Genomic DNA, 24,726 nt, shown 5'->3' with positions numbered 1-24,726 from the left:
CTTTTTGTACAACTTGGGGAAATTGTTGGTTCACAGTTGCACATAAATTATATTTCTGCTCTGGGTTTTTGTCCAAGGACACCTCAACATATTCATAGGAAGAACCAGTAGTCAAACCACTTGACCCTGCAGTTAATGGACGACCACTCTACCAACTGATGCACGGTCGCCCCGGTCATGACCTCTCTGCTACTGTTTGATGTTCAGACAAGTATTTGGAAGGTACAGTCTGCTTCATGCTTCCCCAACTTAATGTAAGCAGATGCTTCGATGTCATTTAATAACACAGCGTCCACTCAAACTGGCTTCAGACGGTACTAATAAGTAAAGCTCAGGCCTCTGGGGAAGATCCTACTCAGGTTGTATAAATCGGTGGCATTGAAAATACTGGGTGTGTGTGTGAGTGTGTGTGTGTGTGTGTGTCAGCCTATGACGCTGCGTTCAAACAGCTCATTATTAGAAATCAGACATTGGAGCTCTGACTAAGAAACTCTTTGATATAACAGAAAGGGAAACAGACTTTCACGAAGATTCGATTCTTTTCAAACTATAAGAACAGTTTCTGTGGATATTAAGTAACATCAGAAGTGTGAAGGGCCCCAGTTTCCCAATTGGAGACTGTTCCAAGAGGTTAGAAATGCTCCAGGTACCAGATTCTCTGAAGCCCACATCACGTTGGGGTGTTTGCAGTACTGGAGTGAACATGCACTGCTGTGCTCTATGGAAGAGAGAAAGGATACCAGGCCTCAGCTACACAGTTAACACTTATTGTTTTTATTGGAGTTAATTGACAATAAGAAAACTACAAATTATCACCAGTTATATTCTTTAAGAGAAATCACAGCGAAAGAAAGGGAAAGCGCATTTGTCTGCATCGATAACAAACAGCTACTCTGCCATCTAAGCTTAATAAGAGGAGAACACTCAGATATAAATGAATCACTGTGGGTTCTCACTGTCTCAGTCATAGAAAAATATATTTACAGGGTTGGATTCTACAAGGTCATCACACGACCTTTACACTGAATATCAGCCACAGCTGCCATTTCCAGGTGTTGTCTGGTACAGATCAGGGATCCTGCATGAGTCCATCCAGTGGACTCTTGAGTCCATTAGCTTACACTTTGGCCCTTTGCTTCAGTTAGAGATCAAATCCTTGGTAACAGTTGATGAGAGGCGACTGATCCCCTCCTCTTAGCTCGCCTCCAGCCTCGGTACACGTGCAGCCTGTGCAGCTGAGCTCCTTCTCAGCCGTCATCGTGGATGGCGTGCTGCCTTGGCAGGAATGGTCTTCGGAGAGCGGGAATCTCGTTCTTGTAGTCATTGGCGTAGAAAACTTCACCTCTGTACATGGGACTGTAATCCATAGACACCCCAGAATCTGCCACTGCCATGTAGGTGTACCCAGGGCCTTTGGGCATCCAGGTGTGGTTCGGATACTCGAAGCTGGACTGGGATGAAAGGCGACTTGACCCAGAGCTCTGCTGCACCGAGCCCAGGTCTGAGTGAGATTCACACAGCACTGTCTTTTTGGAGGCAAAGAGCACTTCGAGGGGTAAGGCCTCCTCTAGAGCGTCATCCAGGTGCTCGTGTCCACTGTGGTCGTTGGTGCTGAGGGTGACGTAGGCGTCTTGAGACTCCAGGAGAGAGGACTGGGAGCAGGGGACCTGGTGCTGTTGAAGTGCACGTAAGCGGTCCATCAGCCACTCCTCTGTCAGACCTGAACCTCCCCTTTCCAATGTCTCTCTCTCGTCCATATCAGTAGTTACTGTGTTCTCCTTTCTGTCTGCAGTTAAAGCTCTGGAGACCTTGGGTGGCAGAGGAGGAGACGGCAGTGAGGGGCAAAGGCTGAGCTCTGAGAGGACTTCCAGAGGAGAAGGGTATTCTTCTGAGTAGGAAAAAGCTGGAGTGAGCCACAACCCTCCACTGGTCTGTCTTAACCAGTCCTGTACAAAAACAGAAAGGAGAGTTTATCAAACTCAGAAATGTCTGGCTTTGACTTTATGCTCAGACAGAAACAGATGCTGAGTTTTCCTGTACCGACACCATGAAGTAGACATTTGGTGTTTTGGTCAGAATTTTCAACAACTGCTGGATCTACTCAAGTCCTCGAGGGTCTGGAAATGGTTTTAGTCCCGCTCTTACCTTAAAGTCTCCACCATGAACGGTAAAAAGGCCGTGGAACTTGGAGTCTGGAGTTGGAATAGTTGGCCAAATCTTCTTTTTAAGAAACCTGAAAACGACACTGGAAAATATAATTGTCTATTTGAAAGGTTCCTTCGAAAGCAACCAGGTGAGATCATTTGCTCTGTGTTTAACTGACCTGCGATGGGACAGGAACATAGTGAGGGACAGCACAATGAGGATGAAAGAGATGATGAGAGTCAGGGATATGATGAGAGGGTCGAGTTCTGGAGGAGGCACAAAATAATCAAAACACAAGTCACTGAAAAGAAAGAGTTGTCTGCGAGAGATGCTGCTCACCTGCAGGCAGAGTTTCCACGAACACTGGGTCACTCCAGGCACTCCAGTAGCCACTGTAGGTAATCCCGTCCAGATTTACACGGACTCGCACTTTGTACTTTGTACCGGACTGAAGGCCTCGAAGGATCAGTTCTGAGCTGGCTTGTACCACCTCAACCTGGAAAACAGTCCTCACCACATCAGCACGTCAAACATGTAAAACTGTTACTGATCGGGAAGTTTGATGATGTAGAAACACGGCTTGTTGTAGTCCGCTCCACGTATTTGTTTCCCTTCCTGTCAAGCTGTTTAATTGAAATTGGAGTTACAATCATATTTCTATTAGAATAATTTACTGAACAAGCCTCTGATGAGTCAATGAAATCCAGTTGATTGTCATCTGAATGTGAGTTAAAACAGTCAATGAACAGTGCAGTGTCTCTAAATCCTCAAACTTCCTCATTATGTCACAGTTTTAAATGGTCTCACAGTGAATTCACCTGTGATTCAGCATCAACATTCATTCAGCCACTGATGCATCAATGAGCTCCTTAAAAACGTCCATACCTGTCCCATGTGACTGTCCGCTGTGGCATAGCTGACTTGGTACATCATGCTGTCGTCCATGTACTTGAGAGAAGGGGGCAGCCAGCTGACACTGAGCTGGCCCTGCTGCCCCGTGCTGCTCACCGTCACATTAGCAGGAGGGTCCAGAAGAACTGCCACAAACACAGATGTAGCTCGTTAGGTGGGATTTTGAAGGGAGCAGCAGTAACATTAAAACTCTGTCACAGCCTGTACTGATGCAACCAGCCAAGCCACTTAAAACTTGAGGACGTGCATGTACGAGCACAACGTGTGAAAGCCGATCTCTGTATTCATCAACTTAAAGAAGTGTTAACTGCAGGATTAGATCTCCAAGACCGTGAATCCGGCCTAGTGGTGCGGTGGGAAACATCTGGTTCAGTATTTACAGATTCCTTTACCTACTGGGCAGGTTACAGGTAAGTGAATCTGATCTACAGCTGTCACATAAACATTTAAAATGCACCCCCCACTTCACTGTCACACTAACTTACAGAGCTGGTCAATGATGAGGCTGCGATTGTGGATCAGTTTTCCCTCCCAATGAACTTGGATGTACATCTGGACAAACATCTGGGTTCGGTTCAGATGGCAGACGAACAGCTTCTTCCCGCCTGCTGCAGGGAGAGCTCTCAGTGGACACCGGCTGCTGTTTTCATTTCTGCTCAGGACAGAGGAAGACAGGGACACGGGGGCTCAGGGAGTGTGGAGGGCCTTTCTAAATGTGTAGACGGATATTTTAGCAGTGCTCCGCTCACACTAAGCAGTAAAACAGGAAGTGTAGCCTGGTGGTTGAGCCAGTGACTGACCCCACTGGAAACCACATGGCTTCTGGTGACTCACTGGTAGTTGTATGTGAAGGAGTACTGATCCATGGAGCCAGCCCTCTCCTCATCTACCTCCCAGAAACAGGTAAAGTCCGTCATGGCTTCAGCAAAGCACTTGGGATTTTTTGGCTCCTCTTCCAACAGCAAAGACACTGAGGGGGCGACGATAGCGGGGCGGGGGGAGAGCGTGACAGCAGCTTGTTACTAACTATTGTCTCAGACATGAACTTGAAACTACATTTGTAAATGAACCCAATAGATCCATTTTTATTGGAGGTCAACTGTTTCCGTTTTCTGTCCCCTACCTTTCCTGTCGAAACCTCTCGCGCCCTGGACGATAGAAGCTGCTCGCACGGCGCAGAACATCACGTAAAGTACCAGCACTCGGCTCAGATGATCACATTTCATCCTTTTGTCTTCTCCGTGAACAAAAAAACCTGGATCTCCTGTCTCCCACCTGCATCACTGGAGAACAACTCACTACAAACGCGACTAGAGCAGCTCCAGACCGAGAGAGGCTTGTTTTGAGGATAGATACCTTGGATAGAACAGCGCGGTTACGCGCCTGCTGCTGCGCGATAAGGTGTACAGAGCCGATCTGTTTACGTACTGGGGGGGGGGTGGGGGGGTTACTCTGTCCGTGATGGGCGGGAATCAAGCGCTCATTGATGTTTACCACTTGTTTGTGCCGTGGTCACCGGAGACTCCTGCCGTGCGTAAAAGCGCACAAGCACTGACCATAGATCGTTGTTTTGACAACATTTTCTGTTTCTTCATGTTCATTCTGCAACTTCAAACGTATTTGTGCTGCTTTGGCAGTGTTTTTGAGTGGGGTTATTTTGCATCACTGATGTCTGGTGTTTGAAGACATTTCGTTGTAAATATCTCTTTGTGTCTTCTTTTGCTTTGGTGGGGCCCCCTGGCCCCTGGGGCTGTGTCTCATAGGTCCATTTATCCATACCTTCATCAGATAAATAGATAACATCAGTCTTGAAATATAGGCCATAGGAGAAGAAGCTGACCCCTTTTAGGTTGTGGTCTGTGTAGTTTGTGTCCAGCAAGTCAATCCGAGCATGTGCCCAAGTAACGGAAACCTTAGTGTGCTCACAGATCTGAAGAAGCAGATCTAAACGGTTTCTTATCAGCTTACAGCACCCACATGTTTTCTTCATTCGAGCAGCGTTATCAGAGCTGCAGACACAGCTTTTTCTTCACCCCCTCCCCATCAACTTAAATGTAATTCAGTGCTTCTTTACATCACTTGAAAACGGAGAAGGGCTGAAAGAAGGAGAAGTGTGTGTCCACGTGTTTCACTCACATGATGACATCCAGCCACAGATGATGACACGCTGCATCTGCTCTAATGAAACTTTGTTCCAGATGAGTTCAGTTTAAAAGCAGAGGCCCTGCACAGGTGCAGGTAGCTGCGTCTTCCTGACTGTGGTAACAGGAAGAGGAAATCTGTACTGTTGTGGAGGAGAAAGGCAGAATGTGGTTTTACTGGTTCTTCAGATAAAATATGAAAGAACCTCTGACCTGATGTTTTGGGGTTATAAATCACACTTGAGACTCTCGCCCAACCACAAACACCAACACAGCCAGACAAATGCAAATAAGCTTTAAAAGGAACTGAAAACAGAGAGCAACAACACACTGACTGTGGTAATGAGTATACAGTGACAAGAAAAACTTTGTGAACCTTTTGGAATTTCATGGTTCTGCATTAATTTGTCATAAAATGTGCTCTGATCTTCATCTAAGTCATAACAATACAAAAAGACAGTCTGCTGAAAATAATAGTACACAAACATTATGTGTTTTCATGTTTTTATTAAGGATAACATGTAACATGCACATTCACAGTGCAGGGTGGAAAAAGTATGTGAACCTTTGGACTTAATAACTGGTTGACCCTTCTTTGGCAGCAATAACCTCAACCTAACGTTTCCTGTAGTTGCAGATCAGACCTGCACAACGATCTGGAGTCATTTTGGACCACTCCTCTTCACAAAACTGTTTCAGTATATTAATATTCTTGTGATGTCTGGTGTGAATGGCTCTTTTAAGGTCATTCCACAGCATTTCAATCAGGTTGAGGTCAGGACTCTGAGTGGGCCACTCCAGAAGGTGTATTTTGTTCTGTTGAAGCTATTCTTCTGTTGAATTACTTGTATGCTTTGGATAATTGTCCTGTTGCATCACCCATCCACTGTGGAGCTTCAGTTGGGGACAGATGGTCTTACGTTTTCCTGCAAAATGTCTTGATAAACTCTGGAATTCATTTTTCCATCAATGACAACAATCCGTCCAGGCCCTGAGGCAGCAAAGCAGCCCCAAACCATGATGCTCCCTCTGCCATGTTTTACAGTGGGGGTGAGGGTTTGATGTTGGTGTGCTCTGTCTTTTTTTCTCCACACATAGTGTTGTGTTTTTTCCAAACAACTCAATTTTGGTTTCATCTGTCCACAGAATATTTTGCCAGTAGTGCTGTGGAACATCCAGGTGCTCTTTTGCAAACTTCAAACGTGCTACAATATTTTTTTTGGACAGCAATGGCTTCTTCCATGGTGTCCTCCCATGTACTCCATTCTTGTTTGAAGTTTTCCTTATTGTAGATGTGTCAACAAAAATGTTGGCATGTGCCAGAGATTTCTGTAAGTCTTTAGCTGACACTCTAGGATTCTTCTTTACCTGGTTCAGCATTCTGCGCTGTGCTCTTGCTTTACAGGATGACCACGCCTAGGGAGAGTAGCAACAGCGCTGCAACAGTAAACCCAAAACTGGTGTGTGTTTTTAAAGGACAGGACAGCTTTCAGCAACACATCCAATATCATCACACTGATTGCCTCACTCCTGGCTCCAATTAGCTCTTGGAAAAGTCATTAGGCTAGGGGTTCATATACTTTTTACACCTTGCACTGTGAATGTTTACATGTTATGTTCAATAAAACAATAATGTTTTTGTACTATTATTTTCAGCAGACTGTCTTTTTGTATTGTTGTGACTTAGATGAAGATCAGAGCACATTTTATGAAACATTAATGCAGAAAACCATGAAATTCCAAAAGGTTCACAAAGTTTTTCTTGCCACTGTATTCCTTCTCCTATGGATACATTACAAGATTTATTCATGTTTCTAACTTTTCATCCAACCACAACATTAAACACAAGGATGGACGGAGCTGATCTTTGGTCTCTTAGAGGTTTGTGGATCATTGTGACTTTATGAACTATCAGGATGAAACAAAAATAAAGAGTAACTCATGCAAGAACAAGAACTAACCAGTAACAGCATGTGTGGTAATCGTAATTTACCAAATGTGACTGTTTCAAGTCTTTATGTGTGTCGGACATGCTGCAGACTTGAGACATGAACATAGTTAATTACTACTACTACTACTACTACTACTACTACTACTACTACTACTACTTATTGAAGATTCATGTACTTCAGCTGTTGCATTACTTCTTGCATGAGGTATTACTTCTATCATGGTGATTAATGCACCTTCCCCATGAAGTGATAAACACAAGAGCAGTCAGACTAAGCTGAACACATTCAGTCATGTCATACAAATGAGGGGTCTCACACACACACACACACACACACACATACACACACAAACCCTGCATCCAAGCTCAGTGTGGTGCAGATGACATATACAGCAGTCCAGCAGTACACACTGACACAGAGATAAATGAGCACAGGCTCGTACAACAGGGAGTGTACTGACCACCAACCCAACATGCACAGAGATGGTCACACAGCTCAGGGACTTGTTTAGTTTTTTTAGGTTTTCTTCCATTACTGGTTTGTGGTCAAACAGTCAGGACAGTTTTCAGCGAGGGAGGGGTCAAAACAAGTATAAAAGACCATCCATCCATCAGCTACAGCTGCTTATGCTTGAGGGTCAAAGGTCGAGAGGCAGGTCGATTGTAAAATAACCCAGAAATGAAATAACACAGAACACAGACAAACCAAAATCAACATAAAAGATGTGAAGTGGCCTCAAAGAGACTGAATATCCAGGTGAACAGGTGTAAACACGACTGTGGGATGAAGATAAAACAACATTTTAATGAAAAGACGATGTTCTTACAGTAATGAGACATAAAGTGGCATCAACGTTCTGCACCAGCTTCTCCAGACAGAGCTCAGACATCAGTGTTTAACACACACACGTCTTCACGTCAGTAGCTATAATGAGAATTCACCACCCTGTAAATACTCAGCTATAAGCAGAGTGTGTTTGTCTTGGTGTAGTGTGTCTAGAATGGTTAAAGTGTGTGAGAGGAGGTGTTAAAAAAAAAAGCGAGAACCAGTCAAATGACTTTTACCAGCAGCCTCCAGCTGTGTCAGTGCCTGACAACAGGAGGCCAAAGGGCGGCAGGACGGACGTTATTCACCATCTGCACGAGGAGACGTGTGGCTCGGAACCAGGCCGGTGAATCCTCAGTGCTGTTCCTTACATCATGTGACCAATGTCACCACAGAGACAACAACACAGTCAGTGTTAACACATCAAATCACAGCGGCTGCTCCTGGAACAACCACTAATAAACGATATCCTCATCTTTCACTGATCTTGTTTTTTTTTTAACTGAAGGAACGGATGATATTTTGTATTATTATGGAAGAAAGAGACGATTATATGTGAGAAACTTCACCAGTGGTGAGTCCAAGCAGTTGTTCTGAGTTAGAGCTCTGTGTGTGTGTGTGTGTGTGTGTGTGTGTGTGTGTGTTGTCATGAATGTGACCCTGGAAACACCAGCGTAACACTCACACGGATTCTAACAACTGAATTTTCTCAGGCTCTTCTCACTGTAGTCGACGTCTTTTAAAGAGACAGAAACCAGAATGATGGGTCAGATTAACTCCACCCTCAGCTCTGTGTGGCAGCAGGTTAGCTTAGCTTAGCATTAAGACTGGAAACACAGGGAAACAGCCTCGTTGCTTTATCCATATAAAAAACCTATCTGGCTGTTTTTTGACCATCGACATCCTCAGTGACCTGGTTCCAGTCGGCTTTAACTTCTTAACTGTCTTGAACTCACACAGTTCAACTAAGCCACACTTCGTGAATAAGTGGATTTACAGTGAACAGGTTACTACGACAACAACTCTGAGGTTGGGACTGGTCCTCCTGTAGACACAGAGACCGAGTCTGAGGGACGAAGGTTCATGCTGTGTGGACGAAGCAGTGCTGGGTGGAGATGGATTAAAGAGAGGAAGAGGAGCAGCACTTTCCACGGCTGAGGCACAGAGAAGGAGTTGGTCGTCTCTATGAGTGTGTGTGTGTGTGTGTGTGTGTGTGTGTGTGTGTGTGTGTGTGTGTGTGTGTGTGTGTGTGTGTGTGTGTGTGTGTGTGTGTGTGTGTGTGTGTGTGTGTGTGAGTGTGTGAGTGTGTGTGTGTGTGTGTGTGTGTGTGTGTGTGTGTGTGTGAGAGATGTAAGGTGGTTTAACAGGCACAGCCTCCTTGGCTTCCTGCAGGTGAGTCTTTAAGGTCCTGGTTCTTGTGGTTGGACATGAGGTTGAGGTCTCCCTCCATGCTCTCGTTCATCTTCTCACAGATGACGTCCACTAGACGCTCGAACACCTGCTTCACGTTGATGTTGTCCTTAGCACTGGCCTCGAAGAACTGGAAACCTGAGGGGAGCATGAGCACAGGAGCAGAAACAAGTCACTTCATCTCATTTATCAAGTCCTTCATGATGTTTCATCTACTGTGGATAGAAGTGTTGGTGTCCTCCCACTTCACTTAAACACAGGTTAAAACGAGGAAACTTCACTCATCCTACAATGATCTCAATCAACTGAACACAGTTAAAATTGGTGATTAACAAGTCTCAGTCAGTATCACAGGTGTCTTCAGTCCTTCAGCCTGAACAGTCGTCAGTGTTTTCACGTCACTGAACACGGACAAGAGGAAGAAAAGACGAAGAGTCGTCTGAGGAGATGAGGAGGTAAAGACGACTGGAGCGTCTGTGTTTCTCTTTTTTAAGTGAACTGCACCAACACTTTCAGCCACGTGTGTAAAACCAGCCTCAATGACAAAGGGGGAGTGAGACAGTTGTCACCTAGCTCCTCTGCCAGCCGCTGGCCGTCCTCAGTGGGAACGAGCCTGTCGTCCTCCAGGTCACACTTGTTACCAACCAGGATCACCTGAGCATTGTCCCACGAGTACGTCTTGATCTGCGTCGCCCTGCAGAACAAAGGTTCAGTCCACGACATTAAATGCAGAACAGCTCAGTTCCTGCATGAACAATGATAAATGTGTAGTGTTGTTGTAAGTAGTAATTCATTTAAGTTTCCGCTGCGTCACTACTCCTGACTTATCAACAATACTAAACACACTGAAAGTTAGAATTTTAAGATTCAACATTCAAAAACCTTCATTATTCCCAGGGAAATTGTTCTGCCTGCACATTAAACAGGTAGTTCATGGTGAGCGATCCAAACCTTCTTAACCTTCATGTATCGGCAGCGACAGGTCAAACTAACTCACCAGTCCTGCACTGCGTTGAATGAGTCCTGGTTAGAGATGTCATACATGAGCAGGAATCCCATGGCTCCTCTGTAGTAGGCTGTGGTGATGGTGCGGTAACGCTCCTGCCCTGCTGTGTCCTGCATCCAAACACGTAAATATATTTCCATTACTATCCCATATACACTTGTTACGCTGCATAACATCTGTTAAAGTCCATAAAATCACAGAGAACGTGCAACATTTCCCTGAGGTCCTTCAGTTCTGACTCCACAAGGGGGCAGTAGTGTCTCGGCCTCAGAGCTGCCACTAACAGCCTGGGGAGTGAACACATCATTTAACTTTTAGAGGAAGTGGAATCCAGAAACGTCACAGCTAATTCAGAAGTACACAAACTCAATATTCAAGTAAAAGTAGATGTACCTTTAAGTACAGCAGTACCAATAATCTGTTTTCTCTGAGCATCAATCGACTGAGTCACTCATAAAAGTATTTCAACACTATTGATCCAGGTCTAAGACTTTCTGCTCTCTATATTTTACCTTCTTAACTACCTTTTCTTAATCTTTGTCAGTAACATCTGTGACGTGACAAACCAAACGGCTGGAAACTCAAACTTCCTGTCTTCACATGCATTAGGATGTTTCCCTGAAGCAACACGCCGCACTTTGAGCCTCTTCTAATTAAACGGAGGCTGTGTGTCAAACAGGTCGACTGAGATGGACCAGATGCCCTCGTCTCTCGCGGTTACTGGGCAACATGTCTGAGTCCTTCATTTACATCAGGAGCCTGTTTGTCTGATGTTTTCCTACCCTGAAGAGGAGGAGGAGGATGGTTGTCCAGGAAACCAGAGACCACTGGAGGTTATGAATGTTCCATTACAGCCTGATGCTCCGGGTGGCCGGCCTAAATGATCCGTCTCACTTTACAACACGCACAAGACAGAGAGCTGCACACCTCGTCTGTTTGTTCCTCTGCTGCAGTCAGAGTGTGTCTCGAATCCCCCAGATCCATCCTTATCTCTCATCCAGGCAGTGATCATCAAATATTTGGCAGCGTGAGAGGACGTGTTACCAAACACACTGTCTCCAGGGTTACTATAATAACCCGCTGGTAAACAAATGCTGCTCCTTCATGTGTTCATGCATGGTGGTGGGTAGGGAGGGGGTTAAATCAGGCTACTGCACGGTCACGACTCTGACGTCACCTGGATCCTGATGTTTAAACATTATTCACCTGTGTTTACACACACACACACACACACACACACACACACACACACACACACCCATACAGCGTGTGTGTGTGTGTTTATGCTGTGTGTACGAAAGGTGTGTGTGTTTGCTCAGAAGTATATTTCTATGTAAACACCATGTGAGCTCACTGTACTCTATATGTTGGAGCTGCATGTATTCAGTGAGCTGTGTAATCAGCCTGTGTCCATGATACAAACAGGGCGACTGGCATCAATACTCTCGGTCTGGTGTAAGATTTTACAGATGATGTTCAGCTAAGAAGAATTTAACAGCCAGGACATGTCACAGTTAATCATTACCACTGTATGAAGACGTGCCCGCTGCTCCCACGCCCTTTAAATACACGGCTACAGCAGCTCTGTGGTAAATCTTCATTATGTCTCCATCAGAGGCTGATAGGGAACTTCCTCTGCTTCCTGAGCTTAGGAAATACCAGCTCTCTTCGTCACTCTGCACCATCAGTAGCTACAACGGGAGCAGGCGCACACAATGCACCCACCTCACCTCTCAAAGCCGTCCCACACTGTGCATTACAGAGAGATCTGCCTGTGCTTTTACAGAGACACAGGTTTGGTCTGTGTGTGCTTTGGTGTGTTCTCCTCTGCTGTTGATTCATCAGGGTTTGTGTATCGTACAGTGGTTCACACGCTGTTGGCTTAAATGAATCATCTGTTTGAGCAGCTTTGACATCGTATCTCAGTGGGATTTATAGGACACTGTGCGGACTGGGCCGACGGTGTAAAGGAAACACCTTATAGAACAATATCACAGCCCTGAACAGAGACACAACACTCAGAGCTTCTACCACAGTAGCAACACCATGGTGTATTACCACAAAGTCCAGCATGCATGTTCTCCAAGTACTGAAGTCTTTAAGGAAATTGTACTTCGAAGATTATTGTTTTGCATTAAATGTTACAGCTGGTAAAGATGAAGCTCAGTCTTCAATGGAAAACTCCAACCTACAACAATACGTTATCATTTTTATAGCTAGGAATTTGAATATCCAGCTGACAGATAATGTAGTAGTACAAAGTATCATAAAGACATAAAAGCACTCAAGTACTTAAGTTAAGTACAAGAACCTCAGAACAGTACTGAAGTACAGCAGTTGATTTGAGGCTTTATTCAGACTGGGAGACGTGTACCACACAACCATGGGAGTGGTACCAGCCAACTCCCAGTCAGAAGCCTATTTCAGTACAGTACTTCTTAAAGGTACTTGAGTACTTCTGTAAAGCTGCCTCGGCCCTGTAAAGGACTTTCTAACTCCACAAACCGTGAATCCTATAATTCACCTGTGTCTGTTTCGTCCATCACACTCATCTCTGACGTTACGTTGACTCCATCAGAATGTGATGGACCTCACTCGTGCACTGCTGTTGCCATATTTACAGTTTATTAAAGTATTATCCAAAGTACTCAGGCTGCCCTAGTACACGTAGATCTCAGTAAACCACAGCCGACACCCGACTGCTCCGTGTTGCTGATGCTACTTCCTCCTCGTTTGTTGCATCTTTATCAAATCGTATTGTTTGTTAACTGTTTTTTATATTTATTGTCCACATTTCTAAACATGTGTGAAAGTCTTGAAGAACAACGTAGCGTTGTTAACCTGCTCCATTTCCTCTAATGGCGACTCTACAGCTAGTTCTAAAGTCCCTTCACTGTCGGCGGTCACTGGGGCAGTAGCTTTACACTCCGAGCACTTTTCACACCTATTGAACTCAAATGAAACTAAATGCACGCTTGAACTGTGAGGGAGCCATTAATGCTAAATAAAGCTAACTGTGGAAGAGTAACCTGAGGCTAGCAGCTGGCTGAACCAACCACTCGGTCATATCCTCTGGATTTAAAGGTCTAAACTGTTAACGTGCCCCCGAGTGAAGCAGAAACCTCCAACCTGGTTTTGTTGTTTCCATTAAAAGTCTGAAACTGGAGAGATTCCTCCTTTCTTCAGCTGCTCAGTCTCCTTAATACTGTACATGTACAGTGTATAGTGTCTCTTATTTAGCCTCTTTGATATGTTCATATCTAAACTACAGCTTTCAAAATAAGTAACATTTGGAAAGAACACTGAACATTACTACCTTCACGAAGGAGGATTTACTGCAGGACTGATTTCGTTTCAGCTTGGTGTTTTAATACACTGATAACTGGGCGTGTGCGAACACTTAGATAAGAGCAGGGAGTAAGAATGTGTGTGAAACCATGAGGAAGTCATGTTTTCACACTTGCATAACTCACACACTGAACTTGCACAATGACCAAACCCACAGCTGTGGGCAAACCTGGTCTTTGTAAGTCCTGACACGATGCTGACTGAAAGAGGTCCTGGTCCACGTGGGTTTACTCTCCTCATCTCCATCTCCATTTTTCATTCACAGCTGAAGTCATCATCTTCTCCCGCACAGAGTCTGAGCGCAGGCCTCACAAACGGGAGGCCACAACTCAAAACCACAATCCACTCACTTCACTGCTCCACTCACCCAGATCTGCAACTTGATCCTCTTGTCGTTGCGGAAGACGGTCTTCACCTTGAAGTCGATGCCCACGGTGCTGACGAAGGCCGAGGTAAAGGAGTCGTCGGCGTAGCGGAACAGGAAGGAGGTTTTTCCCACGCTGCTGTTGCCGATGATCAGCAGCTTGAACATGTAGTCGAAGTTCTGGTCGGCAGCATCTTTCTGGGAGGGCTGCTGCTGGAGCCGCGAGTCGTTGGATGCCATCTACAGAGCGAGGAGAGGAAGAAATGGACAGAACTGAAGATAACGTGAAGCCCTTGAAAGTTTTACCACAGAAGTTGTTTTCAGTTTGTCTTCAAACGTGGAACAAACTAATCTAACACCAGTTTGTAACATGTGAGTCACGGTTGTAACTTATACCAGTCGTCTCTGTTCAAATACGTCTTTATAGGGATCAGTTATTACATCAGTCTGAGGGACACACCAGGGTTTCCTGCTCTGATCACCTGACTGAGCTCTGGTCCAGGGTTGTGAGGGAGCTGGGTGAGACTAACTGTGCTGCCTCCAAACCTGGACCCTCAGTTGTTCTAACATTTGACATTAGCAACGCCGTCATGACTCAGTGGAAAGTGCCACCAGGAGGTTTCCAGAAGAGCCGGTCATCTCCACCAGCTCTGCTTTGAACTGACCCCTGACCTCTGATGAGCCTAGAGGATCTTCACATCCCTTCCTGTCCTCTATTTGATCATCAGACCATACAAGGGTCTGGTCTTGGTAGAGGTCCATGCTGGACTCACTCCCTTTACAAACATAATGGACATGTGGTAAATGAATGACTTAACACTCTGACACTTGTCTTTGACAACGTCACGTCTCATTTCTGATCAACCAAAGAGGACACGTCATGCTGTTCACGTCTCTGCACCGGTTTCCTGTTCCTCAGCACCCTGATCCAGGTCTACAGACCCTCAGTCAACCACCTAGAAAAATGACTCTTTAAGTCGTTGGTTAGAACCAGGCACTGTGTTCTGCTTTAGGGGCGTCCAGAGACTTCAGATTACAGATTTCAATGGATGTAAAAGACGAGCGGAACAAGACAAATACAGACAGTTAGCAACATTATCCTTTCAGCAGACTTCAAAGATCATTGTTGACTGAGGTATAATGAGAATCGGTCCAGACTTCAGTGATCTACTGTGGAGCCAAAGGTTGTCCAGGTGTGAGACTAATGTTCGGATCCATTAACAAGGTTTGGAATGGAGATGAAGTGAAAGCTGAGCTAACACGGCTCCATTTGTCCATCTGTCAGCGTAATCTCTCCTGAGGGCAGGTGTGAGCTGACCTGCCTCTACACCTGGTGGGAGGCAGCTGATCAATCTATGCTGCTCTGTTTTAGTGGAGACCTGGACCAGCAGCCATCACCACACCTCCACCTTCTCTAATATTCAGGTTTTAACCTTCAACATGCTAAGTGCTGGACCTTCCCTTTGTGCCTTCCGGGCCGTGAACGAGCATCTGCAGCACGGTTTCCTTTTCTTGCGAGGCGCTGGCTTCAGCCTCGTTACTGATTTTATTACTACTGAAATCCTCCTTTCACTGGAAGATGTTGTATAATGGACTTCAACTCTCCGATCTCTCTAATCCCTCAAGAAGCGGCTGTGAAATCCTCAGTCACATGATGGCTGTGCTGTGTAAGGGGCTCCAGGTCACATTTCTGTGTACTTTCACACCCATAGCACGAAGCCACCCATTTAAAAGTGATATTTTCTTATTTCAACAGTCTTCAGCCTGAGGTTGTCACATGCGCTTCATGTTTACTGTGCAGCTCATGATGTCTGCAGGCTCCCAGCCTCTGTTCTCTTCCCCTTTTAGAAAACATCTTATAGAAATGACTGCGTGTTTTCTCGTTTCTCTGCGGTGTCACTTGTGTGGTGTCACGTTCCCTCTGAGCGTGTGCACAGAAAAAAGACAGTACCTTCAGCACAGCAGCCAGTTTAGTATCTAAATGACGTCTGTGTGGAAACTAGACGGAGGATTTACTGCAGCTTTAACTTGGTGTGCCTCATAAACATATCCTGTACTTTGAATACGAACAAGAAGAGACGAACCCACGATCAGCGTCTGCCTGTTGTTCAATGATAAAAAGTACATTTGATTTACCATTGCTTTTGTTAATCTCTCTCCATAATGAGTGACGTTCGTCTCCACAGGTTGTGACAATCACAAGCTGCTCTAATGAAATGTCTCCTGAAGAAGCATCAAGTGTTTCAGGAAAGTGACTTCTGCTTCATCATTTAACAAACGTCCGGTCTTTTTCCTCACAGTGACTTTTGTTTTCTGAGGACATGAACGAACCCTCTGAGAATAAACATCTGTGTCTCTCTGAATACTACAGTATGTGGTCTTTTTAAATAACTAACTCATTCTGTGTGACTCTCCTGAATCGGGTCCTTGGTTCAAAGTAAATCATCCTGGTCCTGCAGTGTTGCAGGTTTGGATTTAAGGACTTGTTGCTGTGACAACAGCTCCAGATAAATTGTGAAGCAGCTCCAGAAGACCCAGTAAATCCAGACTCAGCCCAGACGGACAGGTGTCCTTCACTGTGAGGACAGCAGCCTGTGGAACAGACTGAGGCCTGGTGACGGTGCGTGGAGCTGGGTGTGCGCTCAGCTCAGCCCCGGACCAGCAGGAAGCCCCGGTACTGTTTAGTCCGATTAGTTCTCGTCAGGACAGAAAAGCTGTCATTATTCTATTGTTAAGAAAGTTACATTTACTTTGCTCATATACTTTTTGTCTTTTGCATCTTTTGCACACACACACACACACACACACACACACACACACAGTGTGAGGGATTCATAAACACTTTGCAGAGAGAGAAGAAGAAGAAGAAGAAGAAGAAGAAGAAGAAGAAGAAGAAGAAGAAGAAGAAGCACAGTCGTGGAATTTGGACACTTTATTTGGTCATGATGGGAGAAGGGACGGGCCTGAGCTGACTGGGAGCCTGGAGGGGGCTGAAGATGTAATGTGTTGTGTAAGAGGAATCCCTCCACTAAAAATAAGAGATATTTACTGCACCCCGAGCTTCACTGTTTACGCTGGCTCTGAGGTCGTCTCACACTGAGCCTGACGACCTCTTCTGGGTACGTTCATAGTGTTGGAAACGTCATGTGGATGGTAGCTGATGAGAGACAATAAATGTGTGGCAGGATGTGGTAATGTGCTCGTTGTATTTACAGTATTTTTACTTCAAAGCTGTTGGTGTTTTATGACGGTACAACATTAGGACTTCAGAATGAACCAAACAAAGGAGCTGATTAACTGTGTGATGATTTATCATTTGTACTGGGACTGAAATACACAAGAAAGTGAAGAGACAAGTTTTACTTCAGTGAAAGAACCAATACAATGTAATAGAACATTACAAGTAAAAGTCCTGGTTTAAAATCGCAGTTGGGATTTTAAGAATATTAAAAAGTCTATTGCTAAAATATGATCCAAGTATTTCACACGATCAGCTGCAGCAGGTGAAGGTGACGCGGATTTATTAACCAGACAATTCAACATGGAGAGAAATCCGAGGATTTCTGCAGTAATTTGTTTAGATTTTTAAATGTACACCAACCGAAATGTGAAGTAGACATATGAAGCAACATGAAATAGAAATACTGTAGTAGAAGTACTCTAAAATTGTTCTTATGTCAATACTTGAGTAAAAGTTACTTTCCACCACACACATTATGTTATATTAGTAATATGATACTGTGAAGTAAAAATTCAAATGTTTCTCTGTGAAATATAAAAAATAAATATCAGAAACAGTTCAAATAGCTTAAAATACAAAGAAATAAAAATACCAAAAAGTACAGTACTTGAGTAAAAGTACTTAGTTACTCTATATCAGCACCTTATGTAGAGCGCACAGCTTTAACAACAAAGCGAGGGAGCGGAGGATGAGGAGGGTGAGAGGAAGATTAGTGCAGCTACAGAAATCCAGAAGGGCATTTCCACTGTGAGACCCCCCCCCACCACCTCCATCCTCCCACCCTCCCCTCTCCGCTCTCTGTCTGGCTATTTATGGTAGAAGGCTGAGTTCATGGCATCATAATTCCAGCCTGTCGCTACAGTAGGACAGGAAGCTTCAAACAAACCTGGATTTGGTCAATAAACGAGTCAGACGGGTTCCATCATCAGGTTTACCTTCGGTGAGACTCGCTCATGTTCTTGTTTTATGTCCTATCGTGAGCTTTATCTGAATTATTCTAATGTTCGTCAGCTACTTCAGTGTTAATGTTAACATTTCCACTATTTTCATAAAAATCATTTACTAGATTTGTTTTAACAGAAGTCACTGATGATAATTAGTTAGCAGAAGGTCAAAGCTCACAAAGGCTAATGTTAACATCCTATGTTTATTTTAAACATCTCAATTCAGTTTTATTTGTAAAGCACCAAATCACAACAGAAGTCATCTTAAGGGTCTTTACAGTGTTTAAGGTTTAAGACATTACAAAAATAACTGGATACAGAATTCTATAGAAAACCCAACAACCCCACTGAGCAGAACCAGGATCAGGGTGGGCGGCCATCTGCCTCGACTGGTTGGGATGAGTGGAATAAGGAGAGAGAAAAGAACAGCAGGCAACAAAAAACAACAACAAGCACCAAAAACACTGGACAGGTTGGTAGGACCAGTAACTGGACCAGTAACTGGACCAGTAACCGGACTCTGGAGATATACAGCTCCAATGTGCTGGACCAGTGGCAGGTCACTGGCACAGAGACATCATAGTGCTTGGTGTTAGCATTAGTGTGAAAGCAAAGATGTGTGCAGAAGTAACAACCTGGCTCTATGGCGACGCTCTAACTTTTGGAAAAACAAACTGGTTCTTAGAAGGTTTCCACAGTGAACCAGCACAGGACAGGCATCAAGTTAGTGTTGGTTAGGAAGAAGAATGGGATTTTCTTCAAACTCCTTTCAGATGACAAAGAGTGGCTTTGAGTCACTTTGCAGAACGTTCTAATTTTTTGGATGAACAATTCCAGAATATGAGTTGTGTTGTTTTTTGCAGCTAAGCTTGATTTTAAAGTAGTAAACTATGATCAGGAACCACTTCTTTGTCGCCAGTGAACGTCCTCCGTGCTGGACCATGGAGGATGTTGATGCTGTCTGAACACGGAGCCCAGGACTGTCAGCACCTCGGCTCCCACTGGAGCTCTACTTTATTTCAACACCCTTGAAGCGGTTAGACACATTAGTTTCTTCCAGCTCTTCCTCTTCTTGTTGCTACTGTCAGAGGTCGCTGTCATCGTTGTAGCATGGATGTGCACAGTGTGTTCTTATCCCCAACTGTAGAATGAATAGGAGCACGTGCACATCCACACATGCATCTGTCCGAGGCCTTAATTCCTCTTTATTGGTCCTCTTTGTTCCCCTGAGGAGCAGTAACACAGCACAGTCTTTGCCCGTTAATCCCAGTCCTGACTCACAGGCTGGGACCGGACATCTCTGCTGAGGTAGGTGGTGACAGTTTGCTGCTGCTTGTTAACAAGTCATTTTGAACACCGAGGGCTGAAGCACCTTGTAAAACTGACTCCGTTTAGAAGCTCTTTACAGTATGGAATGCTGATTCCTTTTTTTCATGCCTGTGTTTCTCCAAGTCTGGGAAAGGTCTTCACCGTAAATTCCTCCTGAAATAGGAATATCTCTGTAATCTATTTATTTTTAAATAATTAGAACTTGCTCAATATTGTGTCTGGCTTGTGCTCACATCAAGCTCTGAAACTGAAAACAGACATTGGGACTCGTAAAGAGGCGATCTGGCAGTTACACATGTGAACTGATTAAGTCTAAATGTCCTGCAAACACAGCTGACAGAAGGTAAACACTGGCATATTCTTGCTGATGTGAACTGCACACACTCCTTCGCGGGTTTGTGACAGAAATAGTGATGACAGCTCAGGTGTTTTTGTAACATGCAGGTGTGTTTCTGTGTGTACACCACATGCAGGTGATGATATTCACACTGGGCCTGAGTCATGTCCACACTGAATATGTGCAGCAGTAGCAAGAGGAAATCTTCATTGAGTCTCTGTTATGTGACCATGTTTGGTAAAGCTGCTCAGGCACGTCTCTGGCCGAGCCCCCTGACCGATCGGTGCACGCTCACAGTGAAGAGATGGTTTCAATCACAGACCGACTGCGACTCAGACCACCACGCCCCCTCACATCCCTGTTTCAGTCCGTTTTACCCCTTCATCTCATTCTGAACATCTGTCTGTACCTTTTATTGTTGAGCATGTTGGTTTCAGAGAGGAAACCGTAAAAGCTGATTTTTTACCACTGGTACTAATTACAAAACACACCAGGAGTAAAATCACGATAAAATGACTCGATCAGCATCTGTCGAGGGAAGGAGCAGAATCCACTGACAGCAATCCCGGAGACAGTTCAATTTTTAAAGGGCTGCTACTGTGGATGGATTTGGGTGATCCTGTGGTCCTCATCTCTTTTAATATCACACAATAAGCCCAAGAACTCGACATCGACTCACACGTGACGAACATGTCATGAAAACTGGATTTTGAGCTGTTGTTACCACAGACAGACTGTAGGACTCATTCCTACAACACTCTGTTGGACTGAAAGCCGATATTAAAAAAGTCAAACGACTGGTTTGTGTTCTCCGTCATAGCTGCTGTTTCCAGTGACCGTTGGTGAGCATGGGTCACACGACAAATCACAAACATATCAGTTGAAAAACAAAGTTAACATAGTGAGAGAAACATTTCTGAATTCAAAATAAAGGGAACCGTGCTCAGTTTTGTCTTGTCTTCATTTTTATTGAAGAACAACACTTTCAAGTAAGTCTCAGCTTTCAGCACTACAATTACACGATCATTAGTAGTGGTCACTGCAGACGACAACTATCCGAGTCACAGGGTAACATCTCCTCAGACCAGGACCCTAAGTCCAGTGTGTAGTGTCGACTGTTTCACATTAAAATCTCCAGAAAACAATAACAGATCATAACAAGAAATTGCATTGTATTAAAAGACACATCACTATTCATCGACGTCATCCTCGTGATAGGGAGATTCACGTCATCCATTTTTAATCTGTACACCTAGAATCAAATAGAGATCAAAAAGATTTAAGAAAAACAAGGGCTTAACTGAGAGAGCAGAAGAATATAAGATTTAAATACCAATTTCAGGTGCAGCTTTGTCCAAATGCACCTAAGAGATCACAGAACAGGACGATAAGTAGCTTTAGATGTGTTCATCATCTATATAAAGAACGTTGGCCTCCACAAAGAAACAAAGGCAATGTGGTCGTTCTAACCTGAAACAAGACTTCACATCATCATCATCATCATCATCTTGTTAAATTTATCAATCGTAATTCACTGTGTTGACGTGAGATACAGCACAGACATCAGGGTTTGACATAGAAAATCCTGACAAGTACAAAAACTCCCAGTTCACCAACAACCAGGCGACGTCCTGCAGTTGTTCAATGTGTTGTTTTTCATTTTGTGCAGGAGAGCAGTCAGGATGCTGCCACAGGAAGTGTACGAGCAGTAAAACCTCCCAGGGTTTTAGCATCTTTACTGAACCATAGAACAGGTTTATTCTACAACTATTCACAGTTTGGAGTTCAGGAGGCCAAAGAAATGAGACGCTAGCCTTCCCATCAACGACTGTACCTGCACGCCTGGAGATTATATCAAAAAATATGTCGTGTGATTTCCATTCTCATCACCTTGGACACTGTGAGCTCTTCTTAATGCCACTAAATGACCCATCGCAACATTCATCGAGACAAGCATGACCCCTGCATTCAGGAGGCTCCCCGAGAGGATCGGCTTTGGATTATAATACTTGGCCGGATTAATCATTGTGCAGGCAGATTATAAAAATATCTACAGAGGATACATATGCTATACGAGGAAATAATCACTGGGTATTACATTAGAAAGGTCATGCTAATCCAAATCTGACTGCATCACATCCACCATGTGTGTAAAGGCACAAGTTACTGTAGCCCCTCCTCAGTGCTGACAGACAGAAATACAGAAGATCACTGAGTTATTGCTCCACAGGGAGTGTGCTTTATATTCCACTGAAACTTGTTCCAACGGTCTGTGGAACCAGAGATACGACTCTTACATATCAGTCTCTTTACAGTAGGGAGCTGAGTGATGGAGAAAAGTAAAGATTCTGCAGGTGTGGGTTTCAAAGGAGGAAGCGACGTCTCAGTATGTGCTCCTCAGCTCTGCTGCAGGATCCAGGATCCAGGATCCAGGATAATTCACCTGCTACCAAAACACAAATCTCCACATCAGACTGCATCGTGGATGATGTTGGTTTTGCACATCTTCAAAAAAGTTTTTTATGTTTGGCTGAAGTGAAATCAATAAAAACAAAAGTTAACAAAGTGCAATGGAAACACACTTGTTGAAAGAATCATGATGTCGACGAGACCAGAACATCAAGTGTGTGTGGAGGAGGACCGGAGGAGACAAGAACCTGTCACATTTCCATCATGTTTTCTACATTCGTTTCCCACGGTCTGAACTTTACACACAGAGTTAACTACACCTGCTGTTCAGCTGTGGAAACATTCGTGTCTTCTTGTGGAGTCTTTTGATTTGATTTTGTTCCCTTTTTAAAAACTGATCATGAAATCCACCAGGGGTGTAGTGCTACCTGGATGAAGCAGTCTAAAGCAAAAAGGAAACAGGAGATCAAACCTCTCCTCTGTAAACATCTGTCCTATCATCTAGTCCTGGTTACATGTGAGACATTCTCTTGTATCTCTGTCTGTCATGATGTCAGCTCTGTGGTTATTGGCGCCTGCTCACAGCAGACTGTACGACAACAATGAATGAACCTGTAAAACCGAGTGAAGCCACAGAGAACGTGGTGACGATAAGTGAGCTGCTCGTATGCAGAATGTCCCTGCACAGCTACTGTAAGTGAATATACTGTACACACATGCAGGGGCGAGAAAGGAATCAAAACATGCATTCAGTTTGCTCTGAGAGACTAAAACATTGTCAGCATTAGATTGATGCAATTCATATTTAGATGTTATTCATCTATCTACACTATTCACTAAGGCATCACAGAGATGTGTCAGTCTTCCCATGCTCTACAGTGGTGATTTGTAGTTTACACAGAAAACCAAAAAACAACATGCAGATTGCCACGTTGCCTTCAACAGGACATCGTTGTCACAGATCGGTGCATCCAACGAATCTGATTAGACGGGAAAATGTCACATCGCTAACATTCTGCAAAGGGACCAGCACCATGTCTGTGATTTAAGAGAGCGTATAAGTTTGCATGCTATGCTACGTATGCACAAGTGTGTGTGTGTGACCTTCCCTCCTCAGTTAGATTCTCAGACTCACTGAGAACAGAGGAGATGAATGGACGTGTAAAAGCCTCCCAGGGTGTTTGTGGAAAGATAGAGACTGGACACAGTTTGGCGAGTGTTTCAGTTGCATTGGCTGGGATGAGCTCTAAAGACAGTTAGCAGAGAGGGACACGTCCCTGTGAACCAACGATATGACAACAGGTTATGGTTTCAAGGCTGAAATCAGTCTTTACAGTACAAAGAAAAAAGATAAATGATTCACTGGTGAAGGTCTGATGGAGTCTGTGTAAGCCGGGTGAGGTAGAACACAACCAAACGTTCGAGCTGGACAGTGGAGCGCTGTCCAGTGAGGCAGAGGGTTGCAATGGATGTAATGTGAACTGGACATGTTACGGTGACTGCTAAGGGCTTGAGGCTGTGTATTATCAGAGAACAAAGAGCCAGGGACATCACAGTGATGCCAACACGAGAAATACTGAGAAGGCAAAAATCGTCCTGTGAGAAGCCAAGGGAGGTGGAGAGCGTGCCGTCCTCCCTCCTGCTGCATATTCTCAGTGTGTCCAGATTTTCAGGAGCTCGGAGGGGCATGGCTGGTGATACAGGCAGGAGGCCACAGCAGGTGATACTGTAGAAGAGGCATTATGGTGTTTTTCTGTCTCTTTGTGAGGTCTGATGAGTTTAAGACCAGAGCCCTATAGATTCACAGACACTGTGTGGGTGTGGTGGGAGGGGGGCCGGAGTCCGAGCCACAGGAAAAGCCTCCAGACGCTGGGGGTGGGGGCCGGTTGTCTTCAGCGGGGGCTATGCGATCCTCCACGGTTATTGCTTTCCTGTCTTTCACAGGCACTTCGGGGGATGGGGCTTTGGGGGGGGAGTGAGGAACAGCGGTGGTGGGAAGTGAACGCCGTCACCCAGCAGGCTGCAGAGGCCGGTGCCTGAGTGAGTCAACGGGCCTTGTCCTTGGTCAGGGTCAGGACCTGAGGACTTGAAGCCGGGTCCGCCAGCTGACGCCATGAGATCGACACCTGGGGTTGGAGGGTGGGGCTACAGCAACTGATGGAGGCCGTGAGGTTCCTGGGTGTCCAGCCCCCCTCCCTGCTTGTGTCTACAGATCCTTCACTCTACTTGTTTTTAGTCCGTGTGGCTGTTGGCGTGTTTCCTGTCTGAGGAAGACGACGCCTCCGCTCCGTCCTTCACCTTACGCCCCCCTCCTCTGTTGGTCAGGACCTTGTAGCAGCCTCGGGCGATCTTGTACATCCAGA

General features: G+C 44.8%; 3 protein-coding genes across 4 annotated transcripts in view; all 3 read right to left on the bottom strand.

The window, feature by feature from the left end:
• Nucleotides 1-753: 753 nt before the first annotated feature.
• On the bottom strand, nt 754-4,479 carry epor (erythropoietin receptor). 2 transcript variants are annotated; one of them, XM_026348750.1, is made up of 8 exons: nt 4,181-4,479; nt 3,892-4,027; nt 3,543-3,709; nt 3,031-3,182; nt 2,485-2,641; nt 2,324-2,411; nt 2,146-2,245; nt 754-1,946 (listed from the first exon to the last, which is right to left on the bottom strand). In XM_026348750.1, the coding sequence occupies exons 1-8, from the start codon at nt 4,281-4,283 to the stop codon at nt 1,248-1,250; spliced, it is 1,602 nt and encodes a 533-aa protein (XP_026204535.1). In that variant the 5' UTR covers nt 4,284-4,479; the 3' UTR covers nt 754-1,247. The 2 variants fall into 2 exon arrangements, with proteins under 2 accessions (XP_026204535.1, XP_026204542.1); XM_026348757.1 differs by having other exon boundaries at nt 2,146-2,233; nt 4,181-4,478.
• A 3,455-nt stretch (nt 4,480-7,934) lies between these two features.
• The window catches only part of rab3db (RAB3D, member RAS oncogene family, b), a 17,133-nt gene continuing 341 nt past the window's right edge, over nt 7,935-24,726 (bottom strand). Inside the window, exons 2-5 of the mRNA XM_026349197.1 lie at nt 14,107-14,343; nt 10,383-10,501; nt 9,955-10,079; nt 7,935-9,523 (exon numbers count right to left, since the gene is read on the bottom strand). Coding sequence (XP_026204982.1) covers nt 9,336-9,523; nt 9,955-10,079; nt 10,383-10,501; nt 14,107-14,343 — 669 coding nt within the window. The 3' untranslated portion in view covers nt 7,935-9,335. The remainder of the gene's footprint in view (nt 9,524-9,954; nt 10,080-10,382; nt 10,502-14,106; nt 14,344-24,726) is intronic.
• The window catches only part of tlcd4b (TLC domain containing 4b), a 22,828-nt gene continuing 19,027 nt past the window's right edge, over nt 20,926-24,726 (bottom strand). The window contains exon 8 of the mRNA XM_026349394.1: nt 20,926-24,726. Within this exon, the coding sequence (XP_026205179.1) occupies nt 24,596-24,726 (131 nt within the window). The 3' untranslated portion in view covers nt 20,926-24,595.

This window comes from Anabas testudineus, chromosome 8 (genome assembly GCF_900324465.2).
Source record: "Anabas testudineus chromosome 8, fAnaTes1.2, whole genome shotgun sequence".
Lineage (NCBI taxonomy): Eukaryota > Metazoa > Chordata > Actinopteri > Anabantiformes > Anabantidae > Anabas > Anabas testudineus.
Note: the sequence above shows the minus strand (reverse complement) of the source record. Positions and strands in the feature narration are given on the sequence as shown.